This window comes from Falco rusticolus, chromosome 7 (assembly GCF_015220075.1).
Source record: "Falco rusticolus isolate bFalRus1 chromosome 7, bFalRus1.pri, whole genome shotgun sequence".
In the NCBI taxonomy this organism is placed as follows: Eukaryota; Metazoa; Chordata; class Aves; order Falconiformes; family Falconidae; genus Falco; species Falco rusticolus.
The window spans coordinates 50,621,913-50,637,908 of record NC_051193.1 but is presented as its reverse complement, the minus strand read 5'-3'; the positions used below and the strand labels follow the sequence as shown (position 1 = coordinate 50,637,908).

At 48.5% G+C, this 15,996-nt stretch overlaps 1 protein-coding gene across 2 annotated transcripts in view; it reads left to right on the top strand.

The window, feature by feature from the left end:
- Window positions 1-2,463, top strand: part of RGS6 (regulator of G protein signaling 6) — a 280,436-nt gene extending 277,973 nt beyond the window's left edge. For both annotated transcript variants that reach the window (XM_037395325.1, XM_037395323.1), the window contains one exon: window positions 1,545-2,463. In XM_037395325.1, coding sequence (XP_037251222.1) covers window positions 1,545-1,595 — 51 coding nt within the window. In that variant the 3' untranslated portion in view covers window positions 1,596-2,463. The remainder of the gene's footprint in view (window positions 1-1,544) is intronic.
- The last annotated feature ends 13,533 nt before the right edge of the window (window positions 2,464-15,996 follow it).

Here is a 15,996-nt window from a genome sequence, read left to right as displayed (position 1 = left end):
ATGCAAGCTGTGCTGCAGAGACAGAGGAGCCACAGAGCTGTGACTGTAGCTGTTCTGTCCTGGGCAGGACAGCCTGAGTGACGACAGTGTTACCAGCAGCCAGCTGGTCATGTACAGGGAGCAGCCAGATTAGGCCATGCATGTTTATGCAGCCAAGCCAAGCAAAAAGTAAAAGGCACACATTTGAGTAACGAAATGAGGCTTCTGCACAGAACTGTTACATCCTCCTGGAACAGCCCTAAATGGGAATAGATTAGAAATCAAAGAGGGGAGGTGGGGGTGGAGGGGTGTGGGGGTTCTTTTTTCTTAGTGTTAACCTGTTAAACAAGGCGTATTTCAAATGACCTGCTAAATTTTACATTTCAAATTTTCCTACATTTTGCACATACTTTTTTTCACTGTATAATCTGTCTTGCTCTTTCTTTCAAACAGCAATTATTAGAACCTTCTATTGCAAAGGAAATCTTGGCTATATATAGTAACGTAGAGGAGGTTGTTTAAGAGCTGCTAGGTATTCCATGGCTCTCTGGTATTCCCTGGATGTTTATTTCAAACAAGACTTTTTCTTCTTTTAAGAAAAACATCGTTTTTCAAGAGGAAAACTCAGCAAAGAAACACAGCAACTGGTGCAATTCCTGAAGCAATTTTTCACTGTTACATCAGTAATTGCAACGCCATCAGTATCCCCTACGGGGATATACCTTTCCTACTGCCTGCAAATGAAGACCAGCTGTAGGTCCTCCCTTGGTCCTGGAAGCAGGGGCTGTATGTCCTCAGCCAGCGAGGGGATTCAGACATGCAGGTGACCTTCTCCCTGGTCCTTGGTCCCACCAGTCAGTGGGGAAGCTCACGTGGATGCCGGCAGCACATGAGCAAGGCTGCCACGGCCATGCACCTGAGCGGTGGCTCGGGGGGGAACACAGGGAAGGCAGGGAGGCTGGGCAGGAATGGAACAATGAGACAAGAGACGGAGGAGTGGGCAAAGCAGGGTGGCAGCAGGGCAGGGGCAGGCTAAGCTGTTTCTGAAATCATTTTTGTCGAGATCTGTTTCTGATGGCCGCTGTGCAGCAGCACCGGTTGACAGGCTGTGGGAGGGCCATCCCAGCTCTCACTGTGGCCTTGGTTTTGCAGCCCTGGGGTAGCTCTCTGCATGGAAGCCATGGCCTGGCACCGGCAGGATGACACTGGGCACAACAAGTCACAGCAAGCATAAGACAGAGCGTTGCTTTCACCAGTTCCCATGTAACTGCAGAAAGGCAACATCTTCATGAGGCAGTGTCCTGGGGCACAGCCTTGAGCGACAGCCACCTGGACATCACTAGCCACAACCCCTCCTTGCCAAACCACCTGCCTGGGGCAAAACCACAGGCACCCGCGATGCTGGGGATGAGCAAGCCCCCCATCGCCAGTCGGCAGGGCTGGGGGAGGCAGGTGCGCTCCCCGCTCTGGGGAAGACCCTTGCCCCTCACTTGCAGCCAAAGCATCCCACAGCATCACTCATGCCTCCGGGTCTCTTCTGTCTCTCTGTCTGTCCCTCCCTCCAGGGAAAGTCTCTGGCGAGCAAGCGCCTCACAGGCCTGATGCAATCCTCCTGACAGCTGCAGCCCACCGCCCCGTGGGAGAGACAACTGGGACCGCTGCCGAGGACGGGGCATTTTGGGGACAGCGGGTCCCTGCGAGGGAGCGAGCTGGAGTGAGCACAAGCGGGAAGCCACGTGCAGGTGAGCGCCTCTCCTCACAGTTTACATCGACACTTCCCTGCCTGCACAGCTTTGTAAGGACGCCGAGCTCTGCAGGTGCTTTGTTTCCGACCGGGGTTTGGAGGAACGCACTTCACCATACACAGAAGGCTTGCTGGCTTGTTATTTAAGGGAACGGACTCAACCGCAACTTGGAGAAAGAAGAGCTGAGAGAGATCGGTGTTCTTCCTTCATCTCTTCTCTCCCTGGCACAAACATGGCTCTAATAGACGGCGCTGCAATCTCACTTGCTCCCTTTCTTGTGGCCATCTGGATCCAATAAAATATCTGCTGGAAGCTACTTCTCCTTCTCACAAAATCCCATGCATTTCTCCTGCAGATTCATTGACTTTAACTTTGTTTTTCTTTTCTATGCCTCTCCTCCTTTAAAGCCAAAAAGAAAAAGAAAAAAAAGGCACTATTTAAGTTCATCATTCACTGTCGTTCCAATAGCATGTATCTTACCCAGAGATGATGGCCAGATCCTCAGCTGAAGTCAGGAGAGTTGAGTGGTTTTCATCACCTGAGGATCTGCCCCATGGAGTCAGACTCTGATCCTGGTGCAAATCCTCTGATGTCGGCGGACTCGCTCTGCATGTGCGCATAGTGCAAATGTGATCAGACTCTGCCTGATGCTCAAAAAGTCATGTTTTAGATGTGTAATGCACACAGAAACACACACAGAGACACACACGCACGTGGTATTTAAAAGTGAGTTGGTTTATATTGTATTTGATTTTCTATTTATTTAAGGGTTTGCGTATTTACTCAATGATGGACGTTCAAGCTTTACTTCAAGTAGATAGAATCGGACTCCAACTGCAATTGTAGAGGGCCAAAATCTGCTCACATGTATACAGGGAAAGGCAACTCTGGTATGGGCAGGTGTCAAAATTCAGCCTGCGGTGAGGAGGGAATTGATGGAGATGGGACCGCCAGGAGCAGGATGTGAAAGGGCAAGGTGCTGGGTGGTGCCAGGTAACCTTTCCTAAACAGCAGCACGCCCAGCTCAGATAACTGACTCTGCTGAGAAGCAGCATTGTAAGCGTGAAATTGTACCACTGGAGGAAATGAGCTTCCACTAAAACTCATCTGACCTACAGCCCGTGAATACAACTGCAAGAGGTGACCCATTAGCTTGTTGCAAACTGTTGGGAGTATGGAGGTTATGGTGAGGACAGAACTGAACTGATTTAATTAAAACCCCCATGTATACTAGCTGCAGATAGGAAAATGGACTGCATTCACATACTGTATATGAAAATTTCAAGACTCAATTGACTCAGTGCCACAAAACCTCCTGTATTTTACAGGCACTTCAGATCTGAAGCGTATGTGAAAATAGACATTTCTTGGTCTTCTTCACTCATGCCAAGGCAAACTGGCTTTTTGTGCAGGTGGTAGAAATTGCTATATGGCTACAAGTCTGCATTCCTACCTAGGCAAAACCATCTAGCTAAGTAGACAGCTGGCTATCGACAATATTAACTTCTGAGGCAAGTATTATTCTAATATCTAAGGCCTATGTGTGCACAAAATCAGGCCAGGATAGTTTCTGTCAGAAAAAAAGGACCTTCCCTCTTTACCCATGACATTTCTCATCTTGATACCTCTTTCCGTTCCCCGCCCCCCCCCCCCCCCCCCAGAAAACTCCTATTATTGATTTTACCTGAGGTCTATAGGACCGTCTACACCTGCATGAATTTACAGTAGAATATTGAGTATGATATTTGTTCTTTACACATGCCTATTCCCGTAAACAGCCTGCTGTCTGAGGTCTTCAGATTTATCCTACACATACGTGACACACAAGTGAGTTCCAAGACTGAAGAACTGTCATGGATGTGCCTGTACATTCATGTGGTGTCCTGTGTCCTGCCTCTGAAAGGAACATTTGGTCTCCTCCAAAATGTCACTTAGCTGTCCTTGCAGGACCCATTTTCTGTTGCACACGCAGCCAAAGGGTCCCCTCGGGTAACAGAGGCTCTTCAGGTAACAGGCCTGGTTATCTATTCATCCACATTCATGTGTCCCTTTACGTCGTCCCTAGGAAAATGCAAAGGCTGGCTCTTCTCAGAGCCATGTTGATGTGTTTTTATCTGTGTCAACCCCACCATCACCATGTGTCACCGGAGCTCTGTAAACCAAAAGCTGCTCACACCCCAAGCTAATCTACTGCCAGTGCTGCCCAGACTCTAGGCGAAGGTACTTCCTATTCCTATAGCAGGTTTGTCCTGTGAACCCCTGAACTGGTCTGCAGAGCATTCCTGAGCAGGATGTGCGCATAAAGCACAGAGCTGATGTGTAGCAAGTAGCAGAGATGGCCAAGTGTTACCAGGGGTATCTGCTTTGCGGTGAGTTCCTGATACTGGACAGGTCTTCTCCTGGGTGAAGGGTGGGGTAGCTCCATGGAGGTACTCTCCACTGTCCTCCAGCTTGGGGGCACAACATGGCAGGACTGGAGGATGCTGGCAGGTGCACGGGACAGGTGGAATTTGGGTGATGGTCTGCGCAGGGAGCGGCAATGCCAGACTTTAACTTGGAGATGTGCTGCTGCCCTGTGAGCGAGGCACCCTGCTCTGTCTCCCTGCTCTGTTCCTGCTGGACGGCTGTGTTGGCTGCCGCAGTGTTTTGCCTGTGGGGAATATGCTATGTTGGAACAGTTGAGTGCACGGAGGGAATTTTTGCAGGCACAGGGAGCATGCATATGGGCGTACATCAGGGGGCCTGGATGCTGAACAGCTTGCCATTTAAATGCACACTCGTGCAAGCTAATCTGCTCAGTAATGGCTAGCTGAGCGGACAGAGCTTCATATTCTCTGGAGAGAAGAAATCTCTGCTCCTCATTTCCTGACTAAATTTCTCTAAAACAGACATGAGAGTAGACAAGACCTCCTCCTGGGAACACATATGAACTGCTTTTCACATGTCTTTTACTTCACATATGATGATACTAACATGTAACTACTTCCACGTGAACTGCATCCTCGATTTATTGCTTTTTAACGACATTGCTTATTCCAAGTGATGCTGCTCTTGTACACTCACAGTATCCCACGGAGTGTTGCAAGCAGTAATGCACTGCTTTATAAGCATCCCATGTCTTCCAACTACCTCATCATGCTGAAGATGAGTTAGGAAATCAGCTTTCCACCTCTATTTATGTTCTAAATCGCATTGTTTCAAGGAAAGGTAGTCTGGAAACCTTTTACAATGTCCATGCTGTGCAAGCTAGCTACAAAGCTTCCCATACTTACAGGGCTATGGCTGTGAAATATGGCTGTACACTGTTATTTGGATAATAGAGTATCCAGAACATTTGTGGCTATTGTGGCGAAATGGCACCAGGACAAGCACTAGGAAGGTTCAACAAGCCTGTGCAGACAGAGTTAGGCTAAAGCAAATGGATTAATGTACTCTCAGTATAATTCAACACTAAGATCCCATAGAGTACTGTAATAAAATGGTAGCAGGGCAGCCATAAAAAGTGGCAGTAAGCTGACATAATAATACCAGGATAAATGTAGCAATAAGGTAACACAGGCCGCTGCAGTAAAGTAGCATTTTGATAATGCAGCAATAAGACACAACAGGATGCTGCAGTAAATTAGTTTGGGGAATAAGGCAGTAATAATGGTGTGTGAGGACAAACGGTGGTACATTTGTACCAGGTACTGCAGCAATAAAGATAGCACAAGGTGTCCTAGTAATAAGTTACTACAGTAACAACACCACGGTGAACTGTAAAGTTATATCAGGATGCTTCCATGCTGCAGTCAAATCCTACAAGAGGTGGTAGCGAGACAATGAAGACAAAATATGCCCCATTTTGGACCGCAAAATACAAGTCAGTTTTCTGCATGGTGACCCAAATTCTGGAATGATCTCAGCGATACCAATCCTATTGCCCCCTCCCTTCAAGGAAGCTGAGACAAGAGAGTTCCACCTTCTAGTCTAATATTTTGGGCTGAAAATACAAAATTGACTCATTGTCTCTTCAGCCAAATTGTCACAGACTGTGGTGAAGTTCTTCAGTTAGTCCTTACTCAGGTGAAACCCCATTGATTTCAGTGAGTCCTTTGACTTGGAAAGGATTTGGCTCTCTCATCTTCTGGCATGGGTGATCCTTTTAGCCTCCAATTATTTCTGTTTTGGGGTGGGGGAAGGGGAACCCAGGTACAGAACATCTGACTGTACTGGTTTGTTTCCTGAAATGCACAAATAAATTTAGCATCCTGGAAAAGTCAAAGCAATAAGTACCAAATCTGTTCTGTCTGTCATGCATGCATGCACACGTGAATAATCCTGCTGGAATCAGTGCAGGTCCTGGATGCATCCATGGGCAAGGCTTGGCCTAACCCTGTTCTCAGTGTCTCCAGCTGAGTGACGGAAGCAGTGTGTCTTCTCAGGTTTTATAGTTTTATATTATCTCCTTTCCTGCTTTTCTGTATTTTATTTTAATTTAACCTCAGCTGTGTTTGAAATGTCCCTAGAAAACAATCAGTTTGCCATAATACAATATGCAGCATGATCAGCAAAGAATAGGTGTGTCCATTTGCTGTCTTTGTACCCTTCAGTGGAGGGTAAAGCATTCTGGAAAATAACCAGCAACCACTTTTATACTCAATAATCATTGGGCATAAGGGTTTAGTCAAAGCATCTATGTCAACAGCAAGGCTTGAATGGAGTGTGTGTGCTAGATAACAAGATGGTCTCCTGGGAAAAGGATTAAATAGGGCACCGCTGCAGACTCCTGACAAGCAGGAGCAGCTCACAGCTGGCTCTGGCTCCTTCAGCTAGTCCCAACAGATAGGAATTTTCTGCCGCATCTTTCTGACCCTTTGCACAACAGCTTTGCTGTCCCTTTATGTGGCTTCCTCTGTCTGGAGCCAACTGTGCTCAGTTCAAGTTTTGAGCAATGCTCTGATAGCCTTGGCTTGGCTCTTGCCTTAAACTCCTTGGCTTGCTCTTATTGTGGTTTAATGATTAAGCAGGATTATTAAAGTAGAGCTCACAGTAGGGTAAGATAGGCTAGGTTATCATGATTTTGTCGTTTAAGCTGCGAGCAATTTTGCAGCTTCTCAACACTGTTTATAACCTGAGACAGAGAACAAGCGAGGCGGCTGCTCAGCAGAACAGTGAGCGGGTGAACAATACACTATCTTCATGCCCATACGTACTTTGAACTTACTGGTGAGGAGAAATGCTTTGTAGTGAGAAAAGCAATCTCACGGCAGGAGAGAGTCAGACCTGATCAACTTTTTCATGTGATACAGATTTTGCTTTGCCAGTCCCTAGCATCTGCAAAGCTTGCAGCTAAGAGCCAGCAACCTTCTAATCCTGCTGCTAAGCATTTGGAAACAAGTTTTTCAAAGGCTGTCTTTATGCAGCAATGCTATTACTTGAATCCTTTTAATGTGAATTTATGGCTCTTGCCACAAGTGTCAGTGTGGTTGCCCTCTCACATTTGCAATAGGAAGCTGCGGATTCACCCCATGCAGAGGGTGGATGTTAGTGGGCAGAATTTAGGAAACAACTTGCAGGCTTAGGGCTCAAATGAGTTGCACATGAAGGAGTCTAATGCTGCTTCAGATGGTCAGAAGTGCCCAGGTCATCCACACAAGGCTGACAGCAATGACACTGGGGACCCGGAAGATACCTGAAACATCTTGTGTGGCAGAGGACAACTCTTGTGGGCAATGGCATTGATCCCTGAATAGTGCTTGTCAGCAGAGGTACTAAACTGAGCTTCTCTCTGTCATCTTTGGGGGCTTAAACCATGCATCCTCCCATAAATAGTCGGTGACAGCCAGCCCTGAGCAGTACCTTCTATGGGTGGACTAGGAAATCCTCCAGAACAGGAGTGATTGTTCCCTTTTGGAGCGTTGTCAAGGTTTCTCACGTCCATCCACATGCAGGTTATTCCCGCGTGCTGCATAGCTTCATAGCCCAGCACCGTGGGTGTCTGATACTTGTCATAATTCAGCGTGAGCCTGATGCCACATGGCTTAAGGCACACCAGCTAAAAAATTCAAATGATGCTTTATACGACACATTTCCACTAAAGCATCTGGGACTCTGAAATGCCACGCTCTGCTCTTTGGAGGTCATTTGGGGCCAACCACAGAAAAATGAGGCTCATGGGATTTTCCTCTGCAAGGGAAAAAATCTGAAGGGCCTCCTACCTCCGTGGTGTGGTTGAAGGCAGCCAGACCTGGGCAGCAAGTTCTGTCCGTGGGGACTTGCCCAGCACCAGAGGCTCACCGTTGCTCGCTGGGGCCATATCCCAATGCTGGCAGAGGGCAAGGCCTGGGGGACAGCTGGAGGGGAGTCCCAGTCCTGTGGCGGGGGGCGAGGGGCCGTGGTGGCTGTTGCACAAGGACCATAAGGAGGGTGGAGGTGAGCTCCCGGGGGCAGGTGGGATCTGTGAATCCCAGACACGAAGCATCATTCCCAGCGGTGACACAGCCAGGGCAGCGGGGGTGGCAAGAAGTGTCCCCTCCCCCGCCGCCCGCCTGCCCGGCACGGCGGGGCAGTGTCACCGCCGCTATTTCTGGCCTGGGGCAGGGCCGGGGGGGCAGCTGGCCGCGGCCGGGGGCAACTGGGGCAAGGCGGGGGGCAGCTGGGGCAGGGCCGGGGGGGGCAGCTGGCCGCGGCCGGGGGCAGCTGCGCCCCTGCGGGGGGCGGCCGGGCCGTGGGGGCAGCCTGCACCGCCCCCCCCCCCCCCCCACCGCGGGGGCTTCAACCCTCCCGCAGGCACCTGCCCGCTTCTGCGAGTGCGGGAAACAAAGGCCGCGCCGCGAGCGCCAAAGCTCTGCCGAGTGCCGGGGGGCGCTGAAGCCACCTGGTTCCCCTCGGCCCACGTCCGTGCCGCTGCCAGCTGCCCGCTCTCCTGCGACCCTCGTCCCCCCCCCGGCACCAGCGCCCTGCGAGGGGCTCCGCTCCCCCCGCCCAGCCGGGGCGCGGCCGGTGGCGGGCGGGGAGAGCTGCCCGCAGGGGAGCGGGCGCTGGCTGACCGCGCTCTCGGGTTTGAGAGATCCCGGAGCCGGGGCGGCTTCGCGGCCGAGCAGCCCGTGCACTGTGCAAGTGAAGCCGCGGAGTGACAAGGCACAACCCCAGCGAGCCCCCCGAGGGCTGTGCCCTCCCCAGCCCTGCCTGCGGCCCCCCACTGCACCCAGCCACAGGGGCTGCGGGCCTGAAGGGAGCTACGAGCTTTCGCCCTTCAGAGCATCTCTGCTTTCTGTGCCGTTTGTCTCTGCAGGACCCGCAAACTATGCTGGTCTTGAAGCAAGGGAACAGTACAAGCCGGAGAAGCAAACACATCAGTTAAACCTATCCTGCACATGGCAACTCTCCCAGCCTGATTCCCAGGATATTAAAGATGGAGTTTCATGCGTGCTAAGTAGAGGGTCCGGTTGATGAAGGTATATCTGCCTTCAAGCCACCCTGCAACTCTGCCCATCAGAGCGCTGGTGCTCCTCCATGTGCCACGCTGCCGGCACGCTGCACTGCCATTGCAGCAGATCTTCCCCACGTCCCATTGCTTTGGCACCTGAGGTTCTCAGCTGCCTTCCCCCTTGTGACTCTTCACTCTTCTTTTCTCTGACCCCCTCTTAGAGAGGCCGGTCTGTGCCCTCATGAAGGAGTTGTCAAACTGGCATTTCCCTGCTTAAACTGGCTGAAGAATCAGCTGCTTCACTAAAAGAAATGCTCCTCAAGGGCTGCCACGTGCAAGGCTGCTGAGCTCTCTCTCTGCTCTGCAATTACAAAAACAGGGGGAGGGAGATGCATATGTGGGTTTGGACTGACCCCTCTTTGAACCTCAGCCCCACAGCACAATTTGGCCTGTGAGCACATCCTGAGCTCAGGCAGTGGCAGTACCTTGGCAAAAGCAAGTCCGCAACATTTGCCTGCACACTGTGTTCAGGACTGCTTGGCTGTTCTGTCACCTCTGGGACAGCTGGAATCTCTGACACCATTTTCTATATGTGTGTCTGTCAGTGCAGCTGTGTATTTGTTTATACAGACAGCAGCAGGGAAGGCCTCAATTCCTTCCCTTAGTTGATGGCTGATACCAGATGTTAGATCCTCCACACTGGGGCACAGACAGATTTTGGGCATGGTCTGGCCAATTCAAGCTAACTAGAGCTTTCTATGGTCTAGAAAAGGCTTGTCTTGCCAGGAACCTCAGCCAGCCCAGCTCATATACATGCACATCCAACACATGGGGAAAAAAACCAACCCATCTTTCTGTGCCCAGTGTGCTGGATCATCTGCTGTGGGCCACCTGCAAATTGCAACCCTTATCCTGCAGCCAAACTCCTGAGCTTCTGCATGCGACACATTTTGGGTAGGTAGCTACACTGCCCAAAATGCCTGTCCCCCTGCGATGACCTGCCTCTGGATGCAGAGATGCTCCACTGCGAGGCCAAACTCCTGCTGCACCCTGCCTCCCTCTTTGCAAAACTGCCCTCACAGCCAAAGCCAGGCAGAGCTTAACTGCCGTCTGCCATCCTTTAATCAGAGAGTTGTCAGAGACTTATGGAACGCAGCACAGCAAACCACAGGCTTCTGAAATGTGGGAGCAATGGCAAGAGCAGTGCTAGAGCTACCTGCACCAAATAGGAGGTGAAATTGGTTGTGTGGCCTTTCTCACCTCGGGTATTATTGACCTGATAAATATGGTGGCAATTTTGCATCACTGTAACGGTGGTTTGGGTATGAACATCTGCCAGGGAAGGGATCTGAGGTCTCTAAAGGGTCACAGGAATGATGTGCCCTGGCTGCAGGTGACAGGACCTGGATCAGCGTCCTTCTCTTGGCTCCCTGCCTGGCTGTCGGGGCATTGCTGCCTCCCATGAGGCTTGGCCTTCCCTCCCTGACTTTCTCTTCTAACCAAGCAAGCAGTTCCCAGAAAACAGTCAAGTTACTATATTAAGGTGATCCCTCCCCTCAGTGTCTTTTTGTTTCTGGGGAATCTTAAGCAAATAAAGTTGCAAAGTATACACAGAGCACCACAGTCTCTGTCAGATGAAAGGACAGTCCAAAAGGAGAGAGAGGGCAAAAGAAAGCTCTGTGTTTGCATTCATCTCTGACATGATGGATTCCCCCTTCCTGGAAGCAGCCTTGGCATAAAGCCAGTAAAGGCTTTTGTGCAAGAACTCCCTTCACTACCAATAGTCGTGGAGTCATAGATAATAAAAGACCTGGCAGCTCATCTAGCATTGCTGCCTGTAATCAGCAGGATTTTCCCTACTGAATATTCACCAAAGTTGCTTTATCTAGCACGCCTCTGAAATCTCCAGGGACGGGACCCTAGCAGATGCCCCCAGGAACACATTTTTCCATAGTTGAAGCATCTTTACTGCGAGGAAAAAAATTAAATGTCTGATATACAACATAAAAAGCCATCTCTGAGTAAGTTTAAAAACGGTGAGAGCCATCTGTAGGCCACAAACAGCAAAGATGTTCAGCACCGCAGATTTTTCCCCCCAAGCATTTCCATTAATGTATTTTTTTGCATTGCCTTGACTTCATTACACTTTGCATCAACATCCACTCTCCACCATGACCCAGTGTAGATGTTTGGGACTATCATGTCTCTTTTCAGTCTTCTCCCCACCTCAGACTGTAACGGCTGAGGCTCTTCTCATATGCCAGTCTCTCAAAGATTGCTATCAACTTTGCTGCCTTTTTCTTTAAAAGATCACTCAGGAAAAACATAATAATATGAAGACAGAAGGGCTGTGCTCATCCATACGGCACAATTACCCAGTCATTTGTGTAAGTGAGGTATCACCCTGGCATCGTGCTCTTTGTAGCAAACTACATGCATGTGTCACACATGTTGTGGTGTAACATATTTGTTAAATCTATTTATTGCACATCTTTGACCACTTTATCTACCTTCATCCCACACTGCCATCTGTTCTGTGGCTACCACCCCCCATCTACTCTCCTGAGTACCTATGGAGGGCTGCCAGGAAAATGGTTCCTCCTTTTCTTGCCAAATTTGGAATTTCAGTTGCAAATTTACCCTAGCAAGAGTGCCAAGGGGAGATGGAGTCAATGCCAAACCCTCTCCAGCTTTCCTGTTGGACACATTTTCAATTCTGTCACAGTAGCTGAAAAGGGGAGCTGACCCCCATCAGAAAGGGGTCATGCCCAACACTGCAAGAGGAATCAGCAGCTGTTCCCAGTCCAGGAAGAGGAGATCATCAAAGGCTTTAAAACTGTAATATCTGTAGGATCAGAAAATAATTTTATTATTGACACGCATGACATTCTCAAAACCCTGTACATTTGTCCTTACGGAAACTAATGCACCCGGCTGCAGTAAGTGAAGGTCTTTTTGAAAACAGTTCCAATAAAATGTGTTAAAACCACCTAGATCACTCCTGGAATTGTTTTTCCACAGAACAGGCTTGCATAATATCCATAGGACTTTTTTCGTTTGCATGCAATACAACCATCCAGCAGCCACTTTCTCTAAAGCTTTATATGACTGTACCATCATGCTTGGTCAGTACATACAAGTACATACAAGCAGATACTTCTGAAGTCAGGTAGGACTTTCTATGCACAAGTTCCCCATAAAATAAGGCAAAAGTGTTTTTTCCTATAGTATACCCTGCAGGTGCTCTTATCTGGAGATAATGTGTACTCCCCACAGCACTGTACTAGCACTGCAGCCAGGCATGAGAGGAGACATTGCTGAGATTACCAGCCTGCTCCTGGTGACTCATCCAGCTGAGTATTTGTGTGGGAGTGCACTTGCAATGACCCAATGTATTCCTTTCCCTGGAAGACCTCGGGAGCACTGGCTGCAGTGGGTTCTCTGCTAGCAATGATTATGGCAGACGGAGCAGATTTTGACTTGGTTCAACAGGCTTCATCGTGGCAGGACAGAAGTAGGCACTCCACTTAGGGTGCTGGAAGATCCTCATGGGAGAGGAGGTTAAGAAAGAAGTCTCGGTGAGCCCCCTTCCCTCTCCCTCTTTCCCTGTCCTTGAAGGGAAGGACCCAGTTGATGAGCTGGTGACTCAGAAAGTCCTTTGATCTTCCTGGCCTGCTGCCCTCCCACCATCCCCACTCCCCTGAGGCTGCCGAGCTCTTGCATGTATGAATCTTGGCCATCACCTCCTGCCTCTCCAGCATGCTTAAATAATGGTCTGGAATACAGGATCATTTCTTTAAGATAGCACTTGTATCAGGGATGCAATTTATGACTGTCGTGGACAGGGGATACCATCATGCATACTAGGCTCATTACAGCTACGTAACCTGAAAACACAGGTAGAGCACAAGGTGTTAATCTCAAAGGCAAGGCAATCTGTCCCTGCTCCAGCCACATCCTGAGAGGTCACATATCAGGTGACACATATCCCTCCAGGGCCAGGTGGGGCCATGCACCACTTGCAAGATTTCACAGGGAACTTCAAAGCACCGTGCAGGCTCTGTGTGGGCCGGGCAGAGGGGTGGATTTGCTCCCAACAGGAAGCATTTCTCTACCCCCTTGGCTAAACTGTAAATTTAAAAGCAAACACAAATTGCAACTGGCTGTTCTCAGCATCGCATGCCAAAGAAATGTCAGGGTCTGTGATACCAGGCAGAAATAGTGCCCAATATTAGAGACAGAAAATTAATTTCTATTAGCCTACGAGCCTGTCATTCCTGGGCAAAGACGTCTTTGACGAATTTCATCTCTTTTTGTGTTAACAAATTGCCCGCAAGTAGATTGCGGTATCTCCAAGATTTATTCACTATTTGAATATACTTGCCAAATATTTACTTGCCAGAGAGTTATTCCTGGAGAAATTCTTGATCTATAGCTCATTCGCAAAGCGATTGCTGCTGGCATTGGATAGTTGAAATTCAAGGTTTATTTAGTTTTGTTTGGACATGCAGGTCACCTGGTATTTTCTCTGCCACCCAAAAATATGGCTACAACTGTTACAGTGGGGTTTGCTCAACCTTTCTCTGATATTTATTTTAATTTGACTGTTTCCATAAACATTCCTCCAAGTCAAGTTCTAATTCAGAACATTCCTGGAAAGAAAAGGGGTGTGGACACAGTCAAACCTAAATAATTCTGGTTTGTTTGTTTGGTTTTTTGTTTTCTTTTTTCTGAAAAAAATGTAGTCAGTGTCATTCTCTGTGTTCTGGACACAGGGGATGTATGGGGTTGTATCCAGCTACAGGATAGGTGTCTATAGTATTTATGTAGCCAATGTTTCCATAAACGTTGTTAGAGTCTCCTTGTTTAGGCAAAACCAGCAAGCCTGTATTTCAGCCTTGCCACCCAGGTGGTTTTTCATTTGGACAGATAATAATTGTATCTTAAGGCTACTAGAAATAACCAATCCATAATTAAAGGGCTGCTGGGTTTAATGTACATAGAAAAGGCCTACCACTCACTTTAAAGGTATAAAATAAATCAAACTGCATTTTCTTGCCGCTGGCTAGCACTTTATTTCTGAGAGTTGGCACCACTCCAAGACTCAGTTTTTAGGAGGAAAAGAGCAATTGTTGGCCCCCTGGACTTCATGGAATATCTGTCCGATTACTTCCAAAAAAACCCTGTTCTTTCTGTCAAAAACAAGCAATGTGTCAGGGATTTCAGTAATTTATTTTGCTTATTCCATCCACCCATCCTCTAGTCAAACTCAGGAAATGCACTAAGGAAGGAAAAGGACCTCTTCTCCCAGCAATTTAAGAAAAAAACATGTTTTTGATCAAGTTTCTCTGGAGTTAACACTGTGTATGTGTGTCTTCAGCCACTTGTAAGGCTAAGAGCTATTTTGAAGCTATGTGCAAGTACTGCTCATGTTTTACAGAAGCAACCAAAACCAACTAACTTTTGGTATGCAATCAGTGCCTACTCCGATTTGTTACACCATTCATTAAAGAGATGCAAGATACAGTTTTAATTAGAGTTGTGCTGAACCAGCAGCTGAGCTCTTGACATTGCAATGAAGTTAAGTTTCAAACAAAAGGCTGAGACCTATGGCCCTTCCCTGGCAGAACTTCTGCTGGCTAACCTAGACCTGCTTGGTTCCCAGAAGGACATGGCAAATCCTTTGGTTAGTACAGACCTACCCTACTTACCTATTGCCAGCTGTGAACAGCCTAGCATACCCCTTTCTCCTCCCCAAAATTAGGAGTGGATACGTTCTTTGATATGTGCTTTGTCTTGGTCTCTAAAATATGCATACTGGCTATAAACTAGGAGAGCTTTCACAGAGACTGCAGTAGAAGGCCACCAGGCTACATGGCTGTTGTAAAGTGGAGCTGGCTTGTTCATAAATATGGAGGATGCAGACGATACAGCTGATGGTACAGCCTCACTGTGGAAAAATGAGAGGAGCAGAGCCAGTAGACCTAGAGCGATCAGTTCCCCAGAACCAAACAGTATATAAGCAGACCCCTATCTCTCAAGCCAGACCTGAGCAGCTGGGGAGGCAGCAGCATGGTACACTCACATAAAAAAGAAGTTACACAGCAGATAAAATGACAGAATTAATGGTGGATGGAGAATGGCGAAGAATTTCCTTAGCAGCAGAGGCAACGTGTCTTCCTGATGTTTCTTTTAACCTGGGCGTGAAAGAGGACTTGCTGCAGTTACACATTGCAGTGAGAATATGAATGGGAAGTATCTCTACAGAGTATGCACACGGCCCCTATAGGTCCTTTCATGAGTCCTCCCCAGCAAGGCACCCAATTTCTCCTTCCTTAAGTGGGAGCCAACACTGGCCACTGTTGCTTTTTAACATATTGACTGTTAGGTAGAAGCAAAATGGCAAATCATGCTCTTAATACCAGTGAAGGTGTCACGTGGGGACTGGGTGACTAGTCCCTACCTGGAGATGGTGCCGCTCTCCGTGGCTCCTGCCTCTCCATCAGCTTCATTGGCAAGGCAATAGCTAGACCCCCTTATCCTTGAGATTCAGTGCTTGCAGGTTTCTATAAAATATATGTGTGTTTGCAGGGCTTCCATAACAATAGCAATCTCACAACCTTTCGTACCAGGGAAGGCAGGCAGAGGTATGATGTGGCAGCACTAACCAAACTAGTCAGCTGCAACAAGGCTTTCACCATCCCATGCCAGGTTAACTTCAATAAATAGTTCCTGCGCCTTGCCCCGGCACAGCCACCAATCCCCCACAAGGGTTCAACAGTTCACCTACTGTCCGTGCTGTTTCTTCATCCTCTTCAGGCCACTCCACCCTGCTTCTTGCTTCTGCTGCATCCAGATTCT